Raw genomic sequence first — 26707 nt, 5'->3', positions numbered from 1 at the left:
AGAAAAAAAAAAATGCTGAACAGAGAAAAGAAAATTAGATCTCACGAGGGGAAAGATGAAAAACAGAACCATCTGCATGGAGGGCTGGCTCTCTAAAAAAAAAAAAAAACAGATTTGTACTCGTTTCAGTTCTTTGTATAATTCCTTTACAGTAAATCAAGGGGAGTCTTTCTTCTCTCCGTGCTTTAAGATTTTCTGTGTATGTATGCCTCTAGATGAACGTGCATGTGTTAACACAGACACAAGTGCATCGGAGGGGAATGTTTTTCCCATTTCTGTAAAAATCTCAGCATGTGTGTGTGTCTCTGATTTTAAGCAGAAAGCGTCTCCAGGTCCCAGGCCTCTGGAGTCATCAGCCTGTGAAGGTCAAGTCTGATTTTGAAAGAGACAAGGCAGATTGGCATGGAAATGGAATCTGCTGTCTCTGTGCCAAACGTCCAGACTGACTGAGTGCCCTCAGCCTCTCATCACATCCAAGTCTATCCTCTCATCGCACCGTCCACTCCGCCTTCTCCTGTGGCTGCCTCTGCATACCAATATGAGAATAACACAGTAGAGGAGCAGCTCTGAAATGGGCCTGTTTAATGATCATGATGTCAAACAATGTCTCCATGAAAAGGAAACATGGATCCAGCTGTTAGCTGCGGCGAGGAACCATCTGCTTAAAGCAGAGCTGTCTCTTCTTGTTGCTGTTTGGTGTATGACACCCTCTGCCTTGAGCTATTTTTAAGCAGTTATTTTATAATGGAACAAGAAATGCACCCATAGAGCTAATCGATTCATAAGCAGCTGCTGCTATGAGATATTGTTCAAATGTTTATTTCATCATTGTGGGGGGAAGTCAAGTCAGATTGGTTGCATGAAGGCTAATCGCTGTGCATGTGTGCATGTGTGTGTGTGTGTTCTGCTGTTGTATGTAATGAGCATGCGCTTTTGATATGAATGAGAGCAGTGAGGCGTGAGATGAGTATGTGCTTGGTGGTATGGAACAAGTCCTTGCACTTCTTGTGTGTGCATGATTTTGTGACTGGACTGTGTGTGTGTGTGTGTGTGTGTGTGCCTCAGAGAGGGAGGGAGCATTCAGCAGTCTGAAATGGGTCCCTGCCCTTCATGAATATTCAGGCACCCCCCATGTTCCGTTGATGTCCCACTGATGTCTGCTTGCGTGTGGGAAAGCGAGTTGCCCCAGTAACAGTATTCTCTCAAAGCTGTTCTTCCTGCTGCAAAAGAGGGAGAAAAAAAATGTGTGTGTGTGTGTGTGTGTGGGGGGGGGGTGTACTGTAGGTCATCCTCTAACTCCAAAGAGGAGCTGGTCCGCAGCCAGCAACTACGTACAGATGAGTGAAATGGTCTTGATCTCATGTGGCACTCTTGGAACTAGGGCAGCACTTAGGTCACATGTTTAGGTCAGTCACCCTTCACTGAGGGATTCTCTAATGCATCCTGTCAACCGCTGTGTAGCCACAGCATCACAGGGAGCCGAAAAAAAAGCGCGTCTGCACCCATTCATGATGCTTCTCTCCTCTTGGTTTTAATTTCTCAGCTGGGTATTTGCTGTGAATTTAACTCCTAAGCTGGAAGGCATGAATATAAAAGACCTGTTCTGTGCTCTTAAAAGTTGGATGACATTGAGAGATCCTTCACTACGCCACTGACTGAGAGATGTTGTTATTCTGACACTGTCATTGTCAAGCAGATTTCCAGGCAAACTCACAAGCATGCACACAGACACACACACACACATACACACCCACACACTGTCAGCATCCTTCAGCTCTGCCCTCACAGATGTTGCTCTGTATTTAGGTCAGTTGGTTTGCAGATGGGTGGTCAGCAACGCTTGTATCAGCTTGGGTTTCCACAAACTGACACAATAGGCCAATCAGCGCTCAGTGACCACCCTGGAGGGACCGGAAGTGCAACTCTTGGTAATCATAACCGACAGTGTTAACTTAAAGATCACAAATAGCATAAAGGGCTTGCAACCGTTACGATAGCAAGGACCACATTTAGACCGTTGAACAGATAAGTGCAGCAGAGGAAAGATTTCTCATATGATTATGTATCTCTGGCTGCAGGTTAACAACAGTAGCTCTTTTCTTGAAAAAACAGAACAATGACTCAGTACATACGCAGCCAACAAAGCAGTGGAACTGACACGCAACACTGTATTACAAAAGATTAAACTGTACCATGCTGGAGCAGAATATGTCGGATGTATGTTTGTACTTTATGTACAGGAGACTTGTGGGGACATAGAAGGCATTATTTTAGACAACAAAAAGCCCACACAGGAAACCATATTTTAAATAATGAATGAATGAATAAATAAATAAATGTAATCTTTTGTGGATGGTTGTGTTTACTATGTTTTCTAGGATTTTGTCACATCGTTTTTTCTTTACTCTCTCCCTTTCTTTCTCTCTCTTTGTCTTCATATTTTATTTCCATTTCCAAGCAACCATTTTTATTGACTGTTTATTCCAAAACTAAAGCTTTTCATGAGTAACTCCAGATATTCCATTAAGTCCTCCATAAGAAGGACAGTGACCAGTATGAACATTTCCATAATGGAGCAAAGCGTCACTTTTAACTAAGAGTTTTTGCACCAATTTAAATAGATATATGACCAACGTTTTTCCACTTCTGTTCTGTCGATTGTATTGCATTTTGTTTAAAAAAAAAAAAATGCTTATTTGTCCATGTTGTGTTTGTGTGAAAATCTAACTTTAAAATTAGAAAATTATCATACTTTTCCTTTTTTTATGTGTCGCCTAATAGAGGCCATCTTGACTTTTTTGTTTTAATTCTCTTAATAATTCAGTTAAAGTCAACAAAAGTAGTTACCTATGGTGATGTCATCGCTACACCTGAGACCACTAGATCCACACGCAGATGGAAACTTGTTCATGTCAGTGTAACTCAGTGTTTCTCTATTCCAGTCCTGAGTCGTCTCCCCCCCGCATGTTTAAGACATGATCCTCCTCCAAAGCACCTGAGTCAGATTATTGAAATTATTGAAATTAGAAAATTATCATACTTTTCCTTTTTTCTTTTCATCAAGTTCTTCGCAGCCTGTTAACGTCCCTTTATTTCATTCAGGTGTGTTAAGGTAGGGTTGCCCATAAAACATGCAAAGCAGGAGGGCCTGAGGACTGGAATTGAGAAACACTTGTGTAACCAGAGTGATGATGTTGAAAATACTAAAATAAACGATCGAAACATATATATTGCATTTCATCTTTTATGTAAACAATCACTCCGTTTACTCCTTTTCAGACCGTCTGGCTCAGCATTAGCTTGCCCTTCAAACACACCCCGAGGCAGATCATCCGCTAAAGTACACAGCAAAATTAACATACTTAGGACATCCTGATTTCCATGGCAACCCACTACACACCTACAGCCAACTAGTCTCATGCACAAAATCGGGACTGGACAAACCAGTGCTGAGCGTCACGGAGAAGAAATTCTGTTTTGAGGGGAGCGACCAAGAAAGGAAAAAACACAAACAAACTAAAATAGTAAAGTATTTAGTCCTCTCTTACAATCACCATGAATTGTGGCCTGAAAACATTTAGGCTGGAGCAAGCTAAAACTAAAACTTAAAACGAAAATCTAAATCAACAAAGGCATAGCAGGTAGCGACACATCACACTGCAGCCTAGAATTCACCCAACCCGTTTCCTTTATCCAGCAGTCTGCCAGAGTCCAGCCCAGATTGCGGCTAAGGTCCAGCACTGCTCTAGAAAGCCAACGTGGACACTGATGCCCTGGCTACCAAACAGGAAACTGGCACAACATGGCAGAGTGCAACTTCCCCACTTATAGGGGACCTCCCCCAAAAGCCAACGACACCCTGTGGTACCAACCTGCTTTATCAGGAAGAAATTTAACCACTGACAAATACGATCTTTTCACGAGCCCCCACGAAGGCCAATGCAGCATCTATCTTGCATTCTTCCTCTTCTCTGAGCTCCTTCCATCCAGTAAAAGTCAGTCAGATTGTGAATATTGTCTTGTCACTTAATCTTAATCATCTTAATCTTTTCCTTGCTTACCCCGATAAAGTCGTTTTGTATTTCTTTATTGAATCAGCCATGATGTATGTTCAAAATGGCCAGTGTGTTAACATCCATTTGTTAGAATGTGACGTGGTGCTGTATAGCAAAACACAACTGTGATGCCCCAATCTGCAGAAAAAGGTGAGAAATGTGGTGTTTTCACCTCTAGATTATGCAGGGCAAGATTCCAACAATGTGCAAAACAAATCATTAGCCTCATAGCATAACAACTGTAATATCTATCTAAATATTTCTGATTGCCAGTGCATTGTTGCCTAAAAAACCTTCAAATATGACTTTTACCAACTTTGCTCACAGTGGTAACAAAAGGAGTCAAATATAGGATGAGTTATTCCCATTCACTTTATTTACAGAACTTAATCAAAAACAAAATCATAATGGGGTCTGAGTGTGTAAAATATCAGTAGCTAAATGCTGTGAATGGTTGTGTGACCATGTGTGCAATGTTGTACAAAAATGCAACCCAAAACTTAACAAATTATAATTACCATGATGGGGAGAGAAATGCTGCCCAGCCAGAGGAAAAAACCAAGGAGTGAGTCTGGCAAAAGCAGGCTTTTTAAGTTAAGCCACTCCCACCTCTGCAGGTGCAGTACATTCTCTCCTAATCACACCTAATACTATTTAGTTTGGGTTTGTTGAAAAACAGATGCGCTGCGGCATTCTGGATCATCTGCAGAGGTTTAATAGAGGACACAGGTAGACCTGCCAGTAGGGAATTGCAGTAATCAATGTGTGAGATGACCAGAGCCTGAACCAACAGCTGAGTCATGTGTTCTGTCAGGTACGGTCTGATTCTCTTGATGTTGTAGAGAGCATATCGGCAGGTACGGGCAACTGAGGCAACATGGACCTTAAAGGTCAGCTGGTCATCCACCATGACCCAAGATTCCGGGCAGCAGGCGTAGGAACAAGCGTGACAGAGTCAAGCTTCACACTTAATTGCGGATGTAAAAGGATTGGCTGGGCTCTGTCTTGGACATATTGAGCTGAGGGTGGTGAGCTTTCATCCATGCCAAGATATCAGCAAGGCAAGCTGATATTCTCATTGAGATGGTTGTGTCATCCAGAGGAAAGGAGAGGAAAAGCTGAGTGTCATCAGCGTAACAGTGATAGGAGAAGCCGTAAGAGTTTATGACTGCACTAAGTGAGGAGGTGTATAGTGAGAAGAGAAGAGGGCCAAGCACCGACCCTTGAAGCACCCCTGTTTTCAACTCCTACAAACAAACTAAAATGGCAGGCCATCACAATAACTTAGGCAACTGTGATATGAGGCTAACAAAATGTCAGTGTGCCATGAAAATTAGTCAGAAGCAGAGTTTGAAGGTATGACCTAACTCATTAGCATCTTACGGCAACTTTTTGTCACTTCACGGATGAGTTCAGGGCATGATTTCACTTTCTTAGGATTCAAAACTATTTGTTTTGAGTCCCATTTGTTTTGAATAAATGACAACTAAATTAAAAATTGAATAAAAAAAAAAAAGCTTCCTCTTTACCTGTCAGGTCTTTGGCTAAAAAAAAATGTTGAAATTTGTGGAACTGAACCTCCATGAGCCATTTCTTCCACTTGGTTACAGGCTAAGTGTTTATTTTCCTCTTGCTGTTCCAAATTTGAACTATTAAACTATTGTTCTCATATCAGTAATTGTCATCTTTACATTGTTTCTTCTTATCATTATTGTCAAAAAATACATTTAAAACAAAAGTTCAGGTTTTTCTGTCATTGTTTCAGATGTCAAATGAATTTCTTATCTTTCACATGAGCTGTCAGTCAGCCAGGTTAGGAAACACAAACAAGTCAGATTAAAAACGGGCTGAAATTAAATTTTCATAAACACCAACACTGCCCACAGGGTGTGGAAAAAGTCATTACTTAAAAGTATAAATGCGTGTCTGTCTTTCCGAGTTGACTCTTTCATAGTGTAAAACATCAAGAGCAGTTTGAGCGAAAAGTAGGAAATGAAAGAGACAGAAGGAAACAAAGCTTCAAGGCATAATACTGTAATTGGAAAATTGTGCAAATGCATTTTGGAGTCATGTTATATAAATGGCCAGCATAGATAATGCCTAAGATTCGAGGCATGGCCCTAATTGAGAGCAGGAGATGGAGGAGGAGAAGAGAGGAGTGGTGATGCTGAGGGGGTGAATGAAGTGTGGGTTTTAAATTGGGTGGAGGAAATGTGGATGGAAATGGGATGTTTTCAAAGACATGGGTGGGAGGGAGGCTGAGAGGGCTGTTTCTCTTTAAAGAGGGGAAAAGAGTTACAAAAAAAAGTGGAAAAATTCCCACTTTCTTTCTTGGTCTCCACACCTGTGACCCAGCAGCCAACCGCCACGGCTATTTCTGCAGTAAGCGTGTGCCGTTTCCATGTGTGGAAGTCTCTCTGCTTCTCTCACCGTCTGTATGATTGATGATTCGCGGTCAGACCTGGATCCCTGCCACGGCCCAGGCCTGATCAGGCATGTTCTGGTCATAACAATGCCATCAATATATGCCTGACGGCTGTGTGCCGGTGTGTGTGTGTGTGTGTGTGTGTGTATGTGTGTGTGTATCCTTGCAATGAAACATAAAATTGAAACATACCATTACCCAGACAAGCAAGATGCTTTGGTGGAATTTCCGTTTCCTGCTCTTCTGAAAGGAATTAAGGCAAAGTGTTTGGATCTAGTTTCTCTCTGATTAGGATTTGAATCAATTTCATTAGTCCTTTCATGACTGATCTGCAGGATATGTCACAGTTTGACTAATGAACTCTCCTTTTTGTGGTTTTTCTTTGCTAAGTTTCTCTTGCTTTGTCCCATCTCAGGTTTCCTTTGCAGCTCACAGACTGACCAAAAAAAAAAAAAAAATCTGCTTGATATTTGATGAGCAGCGTTTGATGAAAGGCATTAGTCGGTGTGCATTATTTATGAATGGGGGAGATGCATTAACTCATTAAATATGTATATATACATTACATGAGAAAGAACATGTCCCATTGCATGTCATATTGATTCTGGCGTGAGTTACGAGACTTCTGCACAATCTATGAAAAAACATTAAGAGATTGCACAGCAAATCACTGAAGAGCTATATTGACAGAGTCTCTCTTCAACCCCCCCTTCCTTGGATGCCTGGTCACAGCTCAGAAGTTGCAGAGTTTGAACTTACTTGCTTCAACAGATCAAAAAAAAGTGTCTGCACATGCAGCAGATTTTGTGTGGGAGCAGAGTGTGTGAAATATCGTGAGGGAAACTAGGACGTAGTGCCAACTCTCACCGTCAAAGATACCAGTGTTCTTGAATTCTTTCCCTCATCTGGTTAGCTATATCACTTTACCTCTCCAACTTTATTTTCCGTTTGTGGCTTTGCAAGCTGCTGCCGGCCGCGTCGGAACAGAAAGTGCAGGCCTTGCGGGTGCAGATAATGCACGACCTGTTGGTGATCATTTGAGGAAAACGACCACAAGCACAGTCTAAAAGGAACTGGTCGGCACAGAAAAATGCCTCTTTAATCGACGCTTCTTTACCTCAAAGGACCCCGTTTAGCATTTGCATGGCTTTGATGATTACGGTGGTTTGCACACTTCGGCGTGAATTTATATGGTGTAATTATTGAAAGCTTAAGAGGAAAGTTGAGAATTTATTTTTTACAAACCAAACTGCTTCTTTGGCTCTATGAAGGTAAAGTGGAAATTTCTAAGAATGTGTGGCATTAAAATCCATCTTAAGTGAACACTTGTGATCCAATCTTATTTATCCAGTTTATATGCAAATAAAGGAGCAGCTCAGTGTGAGTGCATCTCAAACCGAAGACTGTAAACCAGCCTCTGAAGAAAAGCTCACGGTAGCCAGCAGCTGCACCGCTTCTACAAAACCATCAGATCAAAGTACAGACTATAAGATTGAGTTGTATAGTAGCTACACTATCTTGGATCAGGAGGGTTTAATTCAGAATGGATTCAACACTACATGACTGATCTGTGCCAGAGGGTCTCAAACTGTGTAATCTTTTACATAAATTCACCCCAGACTCATCTGACTGATGTTTACCAAACACATTAAGCAGACAAGTTGGTCTCTAAGCATTAACATGACAACATCATACAAATAGCCCCTGATGATTCAATCTGTTCTGCACATCTGCATGTAGAGAACATGCAGTTTCTCGCAAGTCTGTGATGATACTGTAAGCCGGAAACATCAAAGACACGTGTTTTCTGAATGTTGAACTAAATTCTGCTCAGTTTCTTGAGAAGACTTCATTTCAATACAGAGAGATCAAATTAAAGGTTGAATAAAGTTGACTGGAAAGGCCAGACTAGTGTGGAAGCTGGTGGAGGGTTTCTGATGAAGCACCATCGTGGGGAACTGGAGAAGGTGAGGTTGGCGAAGTAGTTAGTGTCATGAAGAGGTGGTGGTCTGAACCCGAAAGCAGATACAGGAGGCACGATGCAGAACCAAGAGGTTTTAAGACAAAACTAAACTGAGGACAAACTCACACAATGAAGTAAAACACAAGCACATGGAGCTAATAAAATGAACTAGCAACAAGTAATAGAAACCCAGTAGTGTATAGCCTGGATGTTTGGGAGAAGTTGTCTGGAAGTTTGGAAGAAGAAAGACAGTAGAAGTGAATGAAGCAAGAGAAAGATCATTTCTCTTCATTCAAGTTTTGACAGGGTGAGAAAAAAGTGGATAGAAAAGGAGCAAAGTAATAAATCCTAAAAGAAGGAGACGGAGGTGGATCAGATTTCTCTCTTCACTACTGTCTGGGTCTCCTGTTGCTGTGTCCTTTAACCCAGTCTCTTCTTAGACATTCAGCTATAGCAGTGATTCTCCATTCCAGTCCTCAGCCCCCCCTGCCCTGCATGTTTTACAGCCAACCCTACTTTAACACATCTGAATGGAATAAAGGCTCGTTAACAGGCTGCAAAGAACTTGATGAGGAAGTTCAATAATCTGACTCAGGTGGAGGAAGATCAGGTCTAAAACATTCAGGGCGGGGGGGCCTGAGGACCGGAATAGAGAAAGACTGAGCTATAGTTTGAGACATCTCTGCGAGCCCAAAGAATTACATCTAAATAAACCATCAGTTTCCTGTGAGTTTACACGCTTTTAGGCTGTATTCACAGTTTGAACAATAAAACAGTGACTTTTTTTTAAAAAGAAAAACTTTAAAATTAATACACATACTGACATGCATAGGATCCGTATATACCTCCATAAACACACCACTGTGCTGCATGCAGCGCCATGTCTTCTGCACACACACAGACTTGCTCATACAGGAAAGGGATAGAAGTTGCCTTAATTTTAATGTGAACAACTACACATCAAAATACGAGCTCAGCAGAAAAATCTGAATTGTGCATAAATGCAATGATGCTTAAAGTTGATTGTTTACAGAAATACCTATTTTTTGGCATGGTTGCTCATAATATCATTTAAATGCATCCTCCATTACTATACAGTCCACACCACAGCTTTAAAGGGACCTGTGTGTGCAGAGGATGACACACACGCAGCGTGTTGTGTTTATGGAGGAAAATTTTGCATGCTGTAGTGGTTGGTGTGTGTGTAACATTTTGGATATTGTTGTGCAATACAACCAAACAAACAAGAAGTTTATATAATATTTCTCCATTACACTAGATCTTACTAAGCTTATCTTACCCTGTCCCACCTCCTGCAGAGCAGAATTCAATCACGTAAAAGTCGGATAAAACGTGCAACGATAGTTCAGACAGGTGGGTTTGAAAAAGATTCAATATGTATCCAATTTAGCAGCACATTGAAGTAGCTTGGGTCTATTTAAAATAATCTGATTAGTACTGTTCAGATTGTTATAAAAACAGATCAAATATGGGTCATACAGGCCTGTAAGATTTTGTAAGATTTTCAATACTTTCAAAATAAATTAACTAATAAAATAACTACAATCATAATTAGAGAGTTTTTTTAACATGTAGGTTCCAGTCTGTCCATATTTGATGCATTATTAAATTACAAGTTTAATAACTGACAAATGACAAAAAGCACATTTTCTTTACTAGTAGGCAAACATTTAAGAAGGGTCTTTGTCATTAATTAAATTTGTAATTTAATAACACATCAAAGATGGACAGACTGGAACCTACATGTTTAAAAAAAACTATCTAATTATGATTGTAGTTATTTTTTAGTTTTTTTTTTAAATATTGAAAATCTTACATACTCCACCTTTAAAGGCCCATGTATGCCCAATGCAGAAAGCAGATGAACTGATCGCTGGACATTTTTTATCTATCTTCCGTGTCATTTATGAATGGAATTTGCAAACAACTTTACAGCTGTGCATTACCACCAATAAGCAGTGTCTGAAAATGACATCAGAACATGTAACTCAACATTGGCCACTAGTGAATGAACTGACTTAACATCTAGAGCAACATAAAATAAAAAAATAAAATTAAATAAAAAAAAAAAAAGGGGCAGTGACGTGTGACATATGAGCAACATTTTAAACGGACATGTACGTATTTACATACTTAGGAGAGCATTAGTGGGTTTTTAGATTAAGTAGGTTGCCCTCTGATGTGGCTCAGAGCATATTTGTGTGCACGCTGTTATGACTGACCACCAGTGTTGCACACTACCTCTGAACTGGATGTGAACATGACCTCTGAGCCCACATGTGATTCATTCATTCATTATCCGAACCGCTTGGTCCGATTAAGGGTTGCGGGGAAGCTGGAGCCTATCCCAGCAGTCTTTGGGCGAAAGGCAGGGTACACCTTGGACAACTCGCCACTCCATCGCAGACATGTGATTCCGTCACCTACATTACATGTTAAAACAAATAAATCTAACCTGGGTCGTTGAAAATCTTCTGTAATTTATGTGTTTCTTTTTTTTATATATATATAAACTTTGTTCAAATGTTTAAAATAAGAAGAAGAAGAAAAAAAAAAAACCTGAACGCTGGGGAAAATATCTTCCTTAGAAGTTCCATGCTCATTTAATATTCACGCTTATGGATAAAGACGAATATATAAAATTGCTCCCAAGTCACCACAAAGTGCTGGCAGCTGTTGCTTTCCCAGGTGACTTCTTTCATCTATAAAGACATGAGACCCATCGTGCCAAATTAATTAGACAGGAAAAACAACGATGTGTGGGAATAATCATTTATGATACCTCTAGTTTGTAATATCTGCCTTGACTTTATGGACTTTCCAAATGAAAGAAGAATAGAAATGCTGCCACGCTGCATTTTCTGATGTAGGCTACACACACAGTCTCAGTCAGAGATGTTTTCAGGAAAAAAATAAATAAATCCGTCACACACAGTCGCTTAGTGGGGGGAAGGTTTTAATAAATCCACAGTAACGTAGATGTATGGGGGCGTCTCGGGATGGAGCCAGGGAACCAGATGAACGTATACCTGCCCCGGGGCACAGAAAGAGACAGTGAGGGGGAATGACAGGAGGGGGCTGGAGGAGGAGGAGGAGGAGGAGGAGGAGGGGTGAGGGAAGCCACAGGCACATTATGTCTCTCATTGCCCTGACTTATTCTTTCTCCTGCCGTCAGTCTCTTCACTCGCCCACTCTGTCTCTGCTCACATCATCATCAGCATGAAAGCCATGCCCACAAACACTGACTGTGTTTGTCAGAGAAAATGCCAAATCACTTTAATAACATTTCATGCCATCTCCTCTTTCACCAAGGACTTGGCGTTTGCTCTTCGATCGCATAAATGCAGACTGTTAGTTCAGACAAACGCAATGGAAATGCAGAGTGCAGCCAATCAGATTTAATCATGTATGAAGAAATGTAATTTTTGAGGACACCAGGGCAGAGCGGGGTTGATATGGCTATTAGTTACTATGCAAAAAGGCGTGTCAATATTCCCTGAATATGAATTTATGAAGCCTGCTTGTGATTTCAATCTGACTAATGTATCAGAACAAACCCATCTGTGCAGCACTGACCCCTGAGGTGAGGGTTTTAGAAGGGAAAAAGGGGGGGTTCCTGTAAGCGTGGGCGGCTGGTTTATGCTCCCAACATGTACCAAGGTGGTCAGTGAGATGGGAAATGAATTCTTTGGCCAAAAATCATAAACCCCTGAAGGAGAAAAAAGAAGAAAAAAAAAAAGAAAAAAAAAGGTGGAAGAGACAGAAAAATCACTCCAGACCATGTTCCATGGGAAAAATTTTATTTATCAATATGCGGTAGTTTCCAAACTGGTGGAACGTTATTTCCATTGTAGCTGGTGCCAACAGGTTACGCTGAGAAGCGGCAAATAAGTGAATGGCAACAAAATAGAATAAAATAACAAAACTTGACAGCTGTGATTCAAACAAAGGGAAATAAATTCCAACAGGTTCTTTTTTTTTTTTTTTTTTTTCGCTTTCACATGCACATTAGAAAATAATAATACTGTGGCTTTTTAAAGAAGAGGAGAAGTCAACCCATGGTGAGGCTCACACGATGGGCAACCAGCATCCGTGTGCTAAATTAGGAAGGCTGGGATGACAAAGGAGAGGGGAGGAGGGAGACAAAGAGGAAGAGAGAGCATCTTTAAAACAAAGGACCGCCTGGGAGATAATGAGTGGTATAAACCAAATGATTTATTGGCCAGCACGCTATGGTTATACTCTCATACATGGCCTCTTTTCTTTTTCATTATCCCCCTTGCTTCTCTACCCCCCCCCCCCCCCCCCCCTTCTCCTCGCCCTGCCTGGCTCTATGGACTTATTAAAACTGAGATAAGATTTATCTTTTTTTGGGGGGACTAAAATTGGTTTTGTCACATCTTCTAATGGAGCGGAGGGTGTAGGTAACTCAAGGGGAAGCAGAATAACACAGACTTCATATGCAGACTTAAGTGCTGTCCAACAGGGAAGGGGCCTTATCGCCATGGTTTCAGTGACCTATCCATTTTCAAAGCCACTTGGTGACAAAGCTTCAGTCCTGAACAATTTCTGAGCAACTACAATTCCTGTTGAATTGCAAATTAAACTAAAAAAAAAAAAAAAAAACAAACAAACAAGCAGAAACTCTTGAACCCTATGGTTTTACTTATGTTGCTTTTTAAATGTGTGTTGTGACAAAGACTCTTTGACAATACTGGATGCTGCGTAAAAGACAGTTCATGTGATCGCTGCAATATTTAGTTTAAATCTAAAGGAAAAGAAAATAAAAACAAAAAACAAAAAAAAAATGCAAGGATTCATACAAAACACACTTTAAAAAGACAGCTATTTACAAACATCCTCCATTACAAAAATCTAATCTTAAATTTTTCTTAGGAGCAGTGTTCAGGTGAAATTACATCTTAAATTGGGCTCTATCCATATATTTACATTTTCCATTTACTCCGTTTCATTATTTTTTTAACTTCAGATCTGAACATTAAGTGGTCACCAGAATGGATGAAAATGAGACATGGTTTGTGGTAATTTGGGAATGACTCCCTAAGCTGGTGTTGCTGAGTAGATGCACAGTGATCCGAAACAAAAATATATGCACTAGATGTGTTTCGCAGAGGGCCACTGAGGGCTGCATGCTGAGTTAAAACACAGGACCACAAAAGCACAAGCAGCAGCTGTTTAGGTTGTTAACTCTGAGGTTAACGACACACAAGAGCCACTGGAGTCTTCCCAGAGTCCTGAAGCTGGACTGCCTTTTAACTCAGCAGTGTATGTCCGTGGTGCTGCACGTGGCAGTGGATGATAGGTGCCTCTGCCGGAGAAAAAACATTAACCACCAACCAGTCTGACCGTTAAAACTGGAGATAAACCTGGAGCCGTCAGTCTTGGTGCGTGTGTGTGTGTGTGTGTGTGTGCATGTATGCCGAACGACAGCTCATGTCTCCGTGCCGAAGAATGACTGTCCTTATCTGCTCCCCTCTCCTCTCACACATCATTAGCTGGGACTGCAGCGCTGCCCGCTTTGGCAGCCAGGCCCAGTCCGAGAGACGAGCCCGTTCAGCTGCATATACACACATATGTACGCATACACAGAGAGAAACTGCGATTGTAAGCACAAATAAACCCTGACGCACATGAGCACCTATGTGTCCACACAGAAGCAACCGCTGCCGCCGCCTCCTCCTCCTCCTCGCACGTGCACGCATCCAGCTGCAGTAAATCCTGTTTCGCTGCCCTGAGATGCGTGATATCCGGGCTGCAGCGTCCTCGCCGGCTCAACACCTTGACTGCGAAATATTCTGCGCAGCATTTTTATTCACAGCACAACTGGTGAGAGGAAGGAAAATGAATGCCACCCCTACCTCCCCTCTCCCCATACACTTCCCTCACCCATTACCCCCTCATCTTCTTTCCCCACTCCCATCATCCTCTCAGGTTAAAGCCATGTCACAGGAACATTTTCTCCTTTATCCGCCATCCCTCTTCCCGGCTGGCGAGTGTGGGCATGAGGATGGTAACACAGATTAGTCACACGCTGGCGAAGCCACCAACTGTGCACTCCACTTACTCATCTACAGATGGCAGCCAATTGGCATCTGACGGTACTGTATCCCAGCTCTCCATCCAACTTATATATAGGGCATCCTACCTATGTAGGCCAGCCAATCAGTGCCAGCCATCCAACTGACACCCACCTCCCTGTTTGATGCTGAAAGTGTGGCAGAACAAATAAATACCAACCTGCCTGCTCTGTTTAAAAGCCCATCAGACAGTACGATCTTTAAATCGATTCCAAATGGAGCGCGCTGTGAGGTTTTGTCAGATCCTGGGCTTGTCTGTCCGTCGGCGCACCGGTGTGTCTGTCTGAGTTTTTTTCAAAGCTTGGGATACAGGAAAGCAGCGCTCTACCGCAAAGCCAATAAAGTCTCCCCACATTTGAAAACTGGTCCGGACATGCCCGAACACGTACACTTCACAGAGGGACACACCCTGAAATACACACAAGCAGGTCATAAATACTGGAGTAACGGTGAAACTTGTATTGGAGCGATGGAGAAGGGAGTGTTCACATACACACACATACACGCCTCGACTCCTACAGTCCAGGTCAGAGTACTTCCTCAAGGAAAAAAAAAAAAAAACAAACAAAATTTTAAAAAAAGCATGATATTAATGGATGACATAGGTGGTGAAGAGATGGAGTAATAACCATGATCTATTTGACTCTATACATTGTGCACTTGTAGGAAAAGTCTAACAAAATACAACTGCTTTGTGAACTGAATCGGGGTTCAAGGAAATCCTCCATCAAAAATAGTAAGTAAGGCAAACATCAGAGGTGCGAAGGGAGAGGAACACATTATTTCACACACTGTGTAAGATACCTGAGCTATCTGGAGAGTTTCCTGGCCCGGCATGGGGGGCCCGACTACCACACACGCACACATGCACAGAGGCACACACATACACACACGTTTTTCTGCTTGCACGCTGAAAACTGCAGGCTGGGCTGGCGCTCAGGCCCGTGTCCGCCTCCTCCTGGCTAGTGTGCTAGGATGGTGTGTTTAATTGGGTGTAGCACAGACTGTACTTCAGGGAGCTGAGATAAGTTATATCCCATCCGTTAAGAGGGACAGCGAACCAGGAAGGTAGAGTTCCATCTGTTGGTTGGTTGCCCTGGCCCCGCCCCCCTCTGACTGTAGGAACACAGCAGGAGGATACGTGTAGAGTGGGAGGTGAGGGGGAGGAAATGGGGATAAGGGGCAGCAGGGAGGGTGGGGATTGTCAGACAAGCCGAACAAACAGAGTAAAGCTCTCTCATCAGTCAGCTCCCAACCCCGCTGGTTACTGGGCAGTGCGTGTTTTCTCCAGATTTGTGCAGCAGGTGGTAGAAATAACAGGGGCTCCAAGAAGCAACAAGTCCCCGAAATGCAAAAGGAAAGTGTTCTTCCCCAAGAACGTAAATCAAGCACTCCTCTTTCTTTTCGTTTTCTTCTCTCTCTCTCTCTCTCTCCTAAACCATGTCGCTGGCCGTGCGAAGCACGTCAGACTTTGTAGTAGATGTTGGCCGGGCTCTGCGGTGGCATCTCCTGGACTATGTAGACTGGGTGGCCATAGTCGCCGCTCACCTTCTCATAGTGAGGGCAGTAGTTGTTCTCTGTCCGCAGAGGAATGATGATGTCACTGGGCTCCGTGCCAGCTGTGCCGCCCGGCAGCTTGGGATTGGACAGCGTGCTGAGGGACAGCGCCGAGGGGCGGGCCTGTGAGTGTGCGTTTTTCCTGGCACGCTTGCGCATTTTGATGAGGAGGATGATGAGAAGGAGAATGAGCACAAGGAAGATGATGCATCCGGCTCCGATGGCGGAGAATACGGCCACTTTGGAGCTCAGGATGCTGTCTGAATTTGAAGGGGTCCCAGACTGGTCCTGATTGTGGCCTGAAAACAGGAATAAAGACAGAGTCAGGCTATCATAAATCACAGTTTTGCAGAAGAGAGGAAAGTCTGGGGAAAAATACAGACGGTTCTTTTAAGTTATGGTGCCTGGTTTTTCTATTTTATTTGATATTTCAGAGATTTATTGTCTTAAAAAAGAAAAAATAAGATCAAACAACTGCATCTAAAACACAGCTTTCACATGTTCTGTTATACATTTCAGCATGTGTAGAGGCTTCCAGGTCAAAACACTGTATGTTCAGGTTCAGAAACCACAAATGTTTAAATTGTTTTGTTTTGTTTTTTTAAATTATTAATTAAAAAATAAATAAATAAATATTAAAAAAAAAAAAAAAAAAAAAAGTTATGTTATTAATATATTAAAAACAAAAAAACAAAACAGAGTTAAGCTACCAAAGGGACGGTTTGGATGGTTTTGCCACTTCTAACAGAAAGGGAGGATCAAAAGAAAACGGTAATGACACCGTCAAGTTTCTTTGTTTATTGGGAAACGGGCGAAATTGCATCCCTCCTCCTCCGCGCAGTCATTTTCATACAGTTCCCTACAGACCACAGAACATTTACAGTAAACCTTTGTCATGTGCGGATCTCACTAAATCAGCTGTGAGCGCATCCCAGTTCCTTGTTTGCTGGACATGACAAACAACCTCAGTGATGGGGTCTAATCGAATCAGCTCAATCAAAAAAAGCGCCCTTAATGAAATCTGTACTCATCGCTCATCATGACAAAGATTCGTGGCTTTGATAAGATTTGGCCGGGGGAACGTTGTCTAACATGTCGGGTTTTTCATGTATGTGTGGTAAAGGCCAAGTGAGACCTGGGAGGAAAAAAAGAAAGCACAAAGGGAAATACATGTGGAGGGCATATCTAAACATCTGATTTTATTTTATCCTTTTGTTTAAAGGGTGTGGGGGGGGGGGGGTTGGATGGGAAAGAGAATGACTGGCTCCTTCGCTGACTGAAATCCGAGAGGAACCAAATCTGTTTTCCATGTACGCATGCAGCTGCTGCCAAAGAGCAGCACCCCCCCTGCCTTGCCCCAAACCCCTCCTGGCCATCACTCTTTTACTGTCCATGACCCCCTTCACCCCTCAGCCCCCCACCAGGCACACAAAAGTCTCATACCTCTGGAGACTGCCATCCCCAGCTAATGATTGTGTCTCTGCACGTGGCCGGCCACTTTTCCACTTAACCATTTATTGATAAAAGGATAACCGCGGCTCGTGGCTTATCGCCACCAAATGACATGACTGAAAGCTACCAATTCTGGCCTTATCAGGTGAAATCAGAGGCTGGAGGAATTTTTTTGTACATTATGGGCAGCGAAGAGAGCTGGAAGAGAGGCTGTCAGACATTTCATTCCTGAAATATCTGCCCCTCAAACCACAGCGACTTGTCCTTCATTCCACCCTTCCACTTCTTCACTTGACATAATACCTGAACGTACAATGGCAGGCTGGTTTAAAAAAAATAATAAAATAACCCAGGTAGAGGCAAAAAAAGTGACATTAGGCAGTCTTTTTTTAGAGCAACTAATGTCAAATAAGCAATTATTAAATAAGCCATGGCTTATCACATCAGGACAGCCAGAACAGTCTGAACGTGGGGGAAGTTTGAGGCATTCAAAGTTGTGGAGTAAGTCAAAAAGTTCATGCAGGGAGGGATCTAAAAAGAGAAGAAGAAGCAGTTCCTCCTGTGGGGACTAGTTATGGAAGATGTAGGTAAAAACCCAGATACAAGGAGGCCCATGAGCATCCATGGAGGCTCGGCGTGACTTGTTCAATAATCTTTCCTTCTAATCTTCATTTATCTGCAATTGTAATGAGATTCTTAAAGATACACCATAAAGAAGTCTGACTTGGAGCCTCCTTTGGTTCAGCTCATGCACCGTGACTCAGATGGAGCTGTATTTGTCCAGGGAGAGGTTTTATGGCCGTTCATTGTCACATGTTTTGGAGAGTTTCAGTCGATTCTGCACAGTTTGTTTGTTTTGTTTTTTTTTAAATAAGCAGCATGTTGACCCCCGCCCACCCTCACTAAAAATAGGAATGCCTGCAGCCTGTGCACACTTTGTGTGATTAATTGTTGGGGGAACCCTTGGGGCTGCGAATATTAGTTATTTTAACCTCAGTTTTATGAAAATATTTGCACTTTAAAAAGCAGAAAAGGCAGAGAAAACTGCAGTTCATGGGTCGAGTGTTGGTCTTACCAGAGTTTCCTGGCATCACAGGCCCAATTGGACCCTGACCGGGCGGACTGGGACTTGACTCTGGTATTGCATTGTCCTCTGGAGTCTCTGGTGCTCCGGGGTTCACCGCATTCGGGACTGGTGAGACACAAACAAACAAGAAAAATCCCACATAAAAAACACTGAATTAACAAGGCTTGTTCTGGCGCTCCGACAGAGATTACTTTTGATATATCTTTTATACACCGAAGGGGGTTATCTGTGCATGTGTTGAAAGTGTGTCAGGAGAGAAGCTGAAAGCACAGAAAGAGGAAGGACGAATTTGCGAACGTCTGTGAAACACGCCAATATTCCTGTCCTGTCGTAAAAAATGAGCTCACATCTACATCAGCAGCTCCTTCAGCAAACACTCAGACAGGCATTTCCAACACTGACGCATTCACGGGAGCGTAGCACCCTCCCGCACACACACGCACCTCATGCACACACACACACACACACACACACAAGCACACACCTACAATATACTTACAATACACTTAGGCCTGGCAGAATGGGGGTAAAGTAGTTATATATTAACTTTTTATTGTTTTACATTATTCATCACGTTAAAAGGCCATAATATGCCTTATTTATTGCTCTGGCTTTAACTCTGCGTGGAAGAGGCACACTTCTTGAGGGGGAGATAATATGAGGACAGGAAGAGAACAGGGGGGGAGAGAGAGGAGGAGAGAGGGAGGGGGTGGCTAAGCTCTGAGGGGAACGCAAAGGAAACAGACAGTTTATCTGACTGTCTGTTGTGATTTCAGCACACACACTTTGAAGTCTTTGTGCGGTAAACACGGGTGGGTTTTTAGAAGGGCAGGGCCAGCAGACACGAGACAGTTATATACTATTAGCGAAGCCAGCCAGATGGATTCCACAGCACTATATCAGATGCTTCTTCCACCAGGCTTTATCTGCATTATCTGCCCAAAGGCCTGCTCAAGGGGTGTGTGCATGAGAAATAGAGGGGAGGGCGTGCAGGGAGGCAATTTGTATGAGAGTCCCCCGTGGTGCGTGTGAGTGTGGGTGGTCAGTGTTTTTTCCACTATGGTTCAGCCAAATCTTGGATTGAGACAAGAAACGATTGAGAAAGAGGATAACTAGAGGTATAAAAGAATGGCTTTATCAAATAATTTTTCATCTTATTCAAGGGGTTATGATGTTTTCAGCATAAACCACTCGGATCCCCTCCTTCCCTTTATCTTCTCTATGTCCAGACCACAGCGGTGCTCCATACTGATTGCAGCTGTGGTGAACTTAGCCGTGAGCTGTTGTGCGCTGTCAATAATTGATGAGAAAAGACAGGAGTGAGAAGTGGGAACATTTACGCATGACAGAGGATATGAGAGGACACACTGATCTGACTCACTCCGTGCACACAGCCTCAACACTGTGCCAACCACTGAGCATGTGCAGGGAGCGTTCTAATGTTCTGACCCATTTTTCTGTGTGTGCTGCTGACATTTCCCTTAGCTATGCAGACAGCAACTACCTCAGAACTGCCAACCCGCCAGAAGGAGGGAGAGGGAGGGGGAGGGGAGGGGAGCAGTGGGTGAGGGAGATGATGATCGAGTGATAGAAGAGACAGTAGATGCTGGGAGAGAAAGGTGGAGAGAAAACATGAGGGGGGGGGGGGAGAGATGTGTGAGTCAACATTTTTCTAATGAACACGCTGACATGATGTAGAGGGAAAGCAGACGGCCGAACGGCGACGCATGTTTAAAATTTATGTTACTTGTTATTTTACAGACAAAAGAAAATTAAATACAAAGCATTTAAAGTGCTATTAAGGACAGGGAGTCATCAAGCTCTGACATAAAAAAAAATCCTGCAAAGACAAATGATTCAGGATGATAATACTGTTGGCACAGTTTAATGTAAACACATTGCAAATGTAGCATGAAAGGATGAGTGCATATTTCACACCAGGATGAACGGCAAAAATAAACTCCATAGCTTAAAGTGCAAAGAAGTGAGAGCAGACATAGGATGGGAGGGGGGGGGGGGGGGGGGGGGGGGGGGGGCAGAAGGCATTGAGCTGCAGAAACAGAGCATATATGAACCAAACACACAATCACATCTGGGGTCAGAACCGAGCACAGCTTTGCTTTTTATTGTGTTTGTAGAAAAAAGGAGAAGGGAAAAAAAGAAAAAGGTAGAGCCTAGGGCTGAGAGGAATCTCTGTTTACATTATTGATTAGTCTGGTGAGGATTTTTTTCCTTTATTTGATTTAAATGTTAGAAAAAGAAAATGCTGAGATTTCCCCGGGGCGCAAGTTCTTCAAATTCCCTCAAATAAGTAATTAAACGGAGACAAAAGTGATTTCAGAGGGAGAAAAAAGCTCACGAACACCATGTTTCTGGTGTTTTTTACACTCACTTGGTACCATTACCAAAAAGTGATGTTCTTTCAATACATTTTATGGAAAAACATCCACATTAAATGATGCATTCAAAGCTCTTTTTTCAAATTATATTGCATCAAAACAGCAGGAGATTCTGAAAATGGGTTATACTCTCAAATATCATGTTTAAGGATTACAGTTAATTATGTAGTTAATGAAATAGTCTCATTATACTTCAGAGAAATTAATGAGAAACGTCTGGAACATGTTTTTGTCTGTGTTTAAAATGCAATCTGTAAAATAAAATATCAATATTTTCCAATAAACTGTCAGAAATAATTTACAAGAAAACTTTATTGCACCTAAACTGAACTAAAATGGAGACTGGAAAGTTTTGTGCAGGAAAAAAAAAAAGAAATAGCCATGAAGGCAAATTACATTTGTTACTTCTCAACACTTTCTAAAGCGACATCAACTAGCAGATTAATGAGAATAATAAAAAAAAAAAAAAAGAAAGAGGGCCTGTGTATGTTCAGGTTGTATAAATGGAAACTTCATTCATCTACCAGGAGAAACAGTCACTTAGAAATTACACAAAGCTGCCAATTCAAAGTCGCTGTCAACACTGTAATTTCTCAGAGCCTTTCTTCAAATAGCCGCCGGGCTGGATGGGGCACATTATGCATCAAAAATTCCACCCACAGAAATAGATTTAAAAGTAGTAGCAGCTGGGCCTGCAGCATCTTTTCTAACAGGGTTCTTAGGGCACATTGATTGTGAGTGACAGCTCGCAGTAGACCGTTTTGGGAACGGAGAGCACGGCTCTGGCGAAGTTGAGGAACCGCCGGGAGCCACAGCAACAGACCCCAGCTGAGCCTAATGTTCCTAGAACTTCCTTCGATGAAGGAATTTCTTTTCATCTTCCGTTAACGTGAGATTGTGGAATTGTTTTTCTACCAGTTAATGGTTTCAAGTTAAAGCCTGTGCCGCCTGGAGTCGTGCAGCAGTGTTGTCACTCTGCCTCGCTGTTGCATTCCTGGGCTGTCAGGAGCTCAAATTGACCTACATGGAAAGATAATGCAAACCCCTGTCTGTTTCCGGGACGACCGGGGGTATGTTTTCACTGCATCTGCTGGATTTGTCCCACTCACACCTCGCTAGCATCAGCAGCTTGTTAAGTTTTTTTTTCGGGATACACCGCTGTCATTCCACAAACCAACATTCAAATAGCTGCACACAAATTTGCACTCATGCACACACTCAGACTGCAGTTTCCTCAGCAAGACTCAGTTTATTTTTTTGACATGGTGAGATCCAGCTTTCAAAGCTGGAATCAGATCACTACAGCGGGCAGATGTTGCTCTCGGATGGCCGTTAGTGTCTGTTTGGATCAAAATAACCACACCGGGAAAAGAGGACATGTTTATTGGGTAACGCATGTGTGTACCGTACCCTGTCAAACTCAGGATATGGAGCTCCACATAGTGAGAAAAAACGAAATCTAAAAAGTGAAATGCATTGATGCAAACCACATGTTGAGTCCAAGGATATCTAAACAAAACTTCCTTGTTTACTTCCAACATTTTTCGATGATTTACCCCGACCATGCACTTACATACCCATTTCGAACACGTCTTCAATCTGTGATTACTGTTAAAGAATCACAGCTGAGGGACATCAGAGGCTTTTCTCACTGCTTGGAAGTGGAGTTATTCTACACAAGTCATCTGTCATTTGATTGTTATTTCTTTGGGATCTTTTTTCTAAACAATTTGCGAAAGCTATTCATGGATATAAAAGATTTGTTCAACATGTCTGCATTACCAACAGGGGTGGGAAAGTAGGGATACAATCATCCGTCATCGTGCAAGCCTATGTAATCCTATATCACAATATACACCGCAGTGGTATATTTTCTGTAAGTACAACTGGAAATGTAATATCCAATATTACCAGACAGGAATTCAATGACTAATTAAGCAGGTCACTTCATCACAGTGATGCACAAATCCTGAAAATCGAATAGTGCAGTCCATGAAGCAGCCCTAATTATTGATTACTTGCAATTGCCTAATACAACCAGAAAACACAGATAATTAACAGAGTGTATCCCTGTTGTCTTGCAGAAAAGGATGTATAAATAAATCATATATATGTTAATTTGTTATATATATATATATATATATATATATATATATATATATATATATATATATATATATATATATATATATATATATATATATATATACATATATATATATATTTGTGCTCTCATATGTATTCATGCCCCTTTCATTAAAAAAAAGACTGAATTTACAACAGTCACTCAAATAACTGGAAACTTCAAAAAGAAACAATAACTAAAAATTTGCAAAAATAAAATTTAGTAATTTAAGATGCTATTTTTTCATTTAATTGAGCTGAAGAATAGGACTCTGAGGTGCAGGTTAGAAATAAGTTAAGAGAACATTCATGATAATTTTATATATAAAATTATGTACATTATACATACATATATATATATATATATATATATATATATATATATATATATATATATATATATATATATATATATATATATATATATATATATATATATATATATACATGCAATTTCTTTTTATGTTTTCATTTTGCTTTTATCAAGACAAAACAAACAGTTCACATACTGATATCATCATGTCTCTTTATTCTAACACAAGAACATCATTACTGTGCATGTAAGTAGTTGCAAGGATATTTCTCAGGTGGAGGATCCACAAATCCCACTGGGCAATTCTTAATTTTTATGTGAATGAGAAATACAGTGTTTAAATTATATTGGATCATCTTGTTAACTGCTTGAACAGAGAATCGCTCTCTATTTCAACAAGCAAACCCGGTGTGCTAACAAGATACTAATTTGCTAAGGAACTGCATGCAGATGAAGAATGAAACTACATCTGTGCATCTGTGTTCTGTACTTGTTTCATCCAGTCCAGGATTGCAGACTAAATGAAGAAATCTGTCACAAAAACTCTTCAAACGTGGGAAATGTGGCGCGTAAAGAAACACAACTTGTCAACCTCGAGTTGAAAAAGCAACACTTTGTTCAAGCTACTGTATTTTTATGGCTAGAAATAAACATTTTCTTGTTGTTTTCGGGACTTCTGCACAGATTTATAAACTCATTTCAAAGTGGCTCTGAATGGCTTACGCAAACATAAACACCATAAATGTCCATGTAACCACTTACAGCAACAAAGGCAAAATGTGTTTTCAACAAATTAGCGAATGTTGCTAAACTGCTGACTGTGACTTCAGAAGAAAGTCTATTCTTCTATTTTAGCATATCCAACAGATTAAATAGTTTTCTACTACAGTAAATACATATTTACTTTAGTATGTACAACTCTGTCATTTCTTAACAGCATGTACACAATGTGACGTCAATAAAAGTCAGAGTTTTTGTCTTTTCTCTTGTATTTCAATTTATATGCGATAATGACACGTTAATTAAAAAAGAATTGATGTTTAATAAATCAGAGATGTCCGATATAATCGACATGTTGATATTATTGGACAATATTGATATTAAAATTCAATATAAAAAATGATCAGTTAGTTTTTACTTTTTTAATGACATAACTTTGACGCAACATGCATATATTATGTGTCAAACTCTTCGGCTAAGTGTCCTCCACCTTAAAATGACAAAATATAAGTAATATCATGTATAGTTTATCAATTTGTTTTGCTTGTTTTGCACAATGCACCCCAAAAATATTGGTATCAGTTGATATTGGTATGTTGGATATCACCAACATCAAACATCCCAATTATTAATATTAAACTTTATTCCACTGTTTCATATTACATGTGATCAAACTAAAATTTTGACATCAAAATCTCATCATCCCAATGTCAGAAAGTTGTTCCGAGTTGAAGTCAGAGCACAAATGGTGTGTTTCATAGAACCACTTTGCAGGTCCAGAGAGCAGGACTGGTTGGACGCTGGCGGCGGACAAAGTCACGCTAAGCTCGCATGGAGATAAATGAAAATGTCACACCAAAGTGAAACATGGCTTCAAGGCAACAGCGGCGGATTGTGTTCTACATGTGAGGTGAGTGCGCGCTTACCTTGCCCGACTTTCATGATGACTTTCATGGCTCGGTTCTTGCACACTCCTCCCTCCCGGTTCTCCAGGCCTTCGACCGTGCCGTTGGAGGTTGCTGAAGTGGGAGATGGAGGAAGGGGGACAAGGGGATGAAGGACAAGGAGTAGGGGGAGGAGAGATGATGACACACCGGTTAATGAGCACGTCCATAACGCACAGAACCAATCAATATTTACGACAAGCACTGATTAGCTGTTCCAGTGATTAGCAGTTCTCACCCTCAATCAAGCGCCGGCTCCTCTCAACAGTAACTCTCATTAACACAATAAAGTGAAGTCAAATGAATGGAACAACATCACAGTCTACTGAGAGCTGGTGGGCGCTGAGGTGGAGAGGAAGAACACAGTCAGACCTGCAGTTGTGTGTGTGTGTGTGTGTGTGTGTGTGTGTGTGTGTGTGTGTGTGTGTGTGTGTGTGTGTGTTCTGTCTGTGCATAGTTAAGCAATGAGACTTCCAGCTGCTTGCCAAGTCCTCCAGCAGCCTGGGCCCTCTGGGCCACATGTGTCACTACTTGCTGGTAGTGCAGGCAGCTAAATGCCTCCCTCAATGTTTGCGCCCGTGTGTCCATTTAGAAATTAGAGCCTGAGTGTGTGTGTGTGTGTGTCGGTCCGTGTTCATTTGTTTCAAAGTGTGCGCTTCGCTCCGACTTGAGCGACGAGCTCGGGGTCGAGGGTTGTTTATTTAATGTCACAGTCACTTCACGCGCTGTGACACAATTGGCTGTCTATTTTAGGGCCCCTGATAATGACCTGAGGAGACAGAGTGTGACTCTGAACTTAACTCTGAGCAGTTAAGCACAAAGCTGTGTGTGTGTGTGTGTGTGTGTGTGGGCACACATGATGGCAACTCTAAATTTGGAATTTCCCAAATGATCTCCATCCCCGCTTAGTCTGCTTTTTCAACACACTCCCTTCCTCTGAAAGGCTTTTGTTTCTCTTCCTTGCATTATCAGTCTTGGTCTCACTTCATTTAGGTTTCCCCTCTTTTTTTCTTTTTTTTTTCCTCTTTTTTATCAGCAATATCTGGCAGTTCCCCTCCCTCTTAACTCAATGACCATCTCCCAGGGTGATTGCTTCAGATGACACCCTCATTATGATGGAATAGTCTAGGAGAGGGTGCTTATCTGGCGATGACACAAAGAGAAGCAAACTTAGCTACAGCAGGGTGGGGGTGAGTGACGCTCTAAACACGGTAATATAAACACTGGCATGGTATATCAGTGTTTCTACACGTATTTACTTGCTATAAACTCATGTATCAGGCTGTTTTGGAATCTGGCTCCGCAGCTATTGAAGAAAAAAGCTCATCTAGTTGATTCATGTCCTGTCATTCCTAAGTATTATTAATGTTGACAGTCTCATGCCTGGTGGGATTTCAGCTTTGTACTTGAGCCAAATGAAAGAAAACTAAATAATGAACTGCACTAATATTATGTTGCATTATCAGATCACTCTCAGGCTCTAAATTACACGGAGAACCACAACATTTCGTTGGTGCGGCCGGAGCGAGGGGTAATTTGTGAGGCTGGT

The 26707-nt window shown here is 41.7% G+C and overlaps 1 protein-coding gene across 1 annotated transcript in view; it reads right to left on the bottom strand.

Annotated features, from left to right (window-relative positions):
• Positions 1–12788: 12788 nt before the first annotated feature.
• efnb1 (ephrin-B1) overlaps positions 12789–26707 on the bottom strand; it is a 59524-nt gene continuing 45605 nt past the window's right edge. The window contains exons 3-5 of the mRNA XM_079250478.1: positions 25141–25233; positions 18647–18763; positions 12789–16418 (exon numbers count right to left, since the gene is read on the bottom strand). Of these exons, the coding sequence (XP_079106604.1) occupies positions 16027–16418; positions 18647–18763; positions 25141–25233 (602 nt within the window). The 3' untranslated portion in view covers positions 12789–16026. The remainder of the gene's footprint in view (positions 16419–18646; positions 18764–25140; positions 25234–26707) is intronic.

The sequence above is a fragment of the Telmatherina bonti genome (assembly GCF_933228915.1).
Source record: "Telmatherina bonti genome assembly, chromosome: 12".
NCBI lineage: Eukaryota > Metazoa > Chordata > Actinopteri > Atheriniformes > Telmatherinidae > Telmatherina > Telmatherina bonti.
The sequence above is the reverse complement of the archived record's forward strand: the minus strand, read 5'-3'. Positions and strand labels throughout refer to the sequence as shown.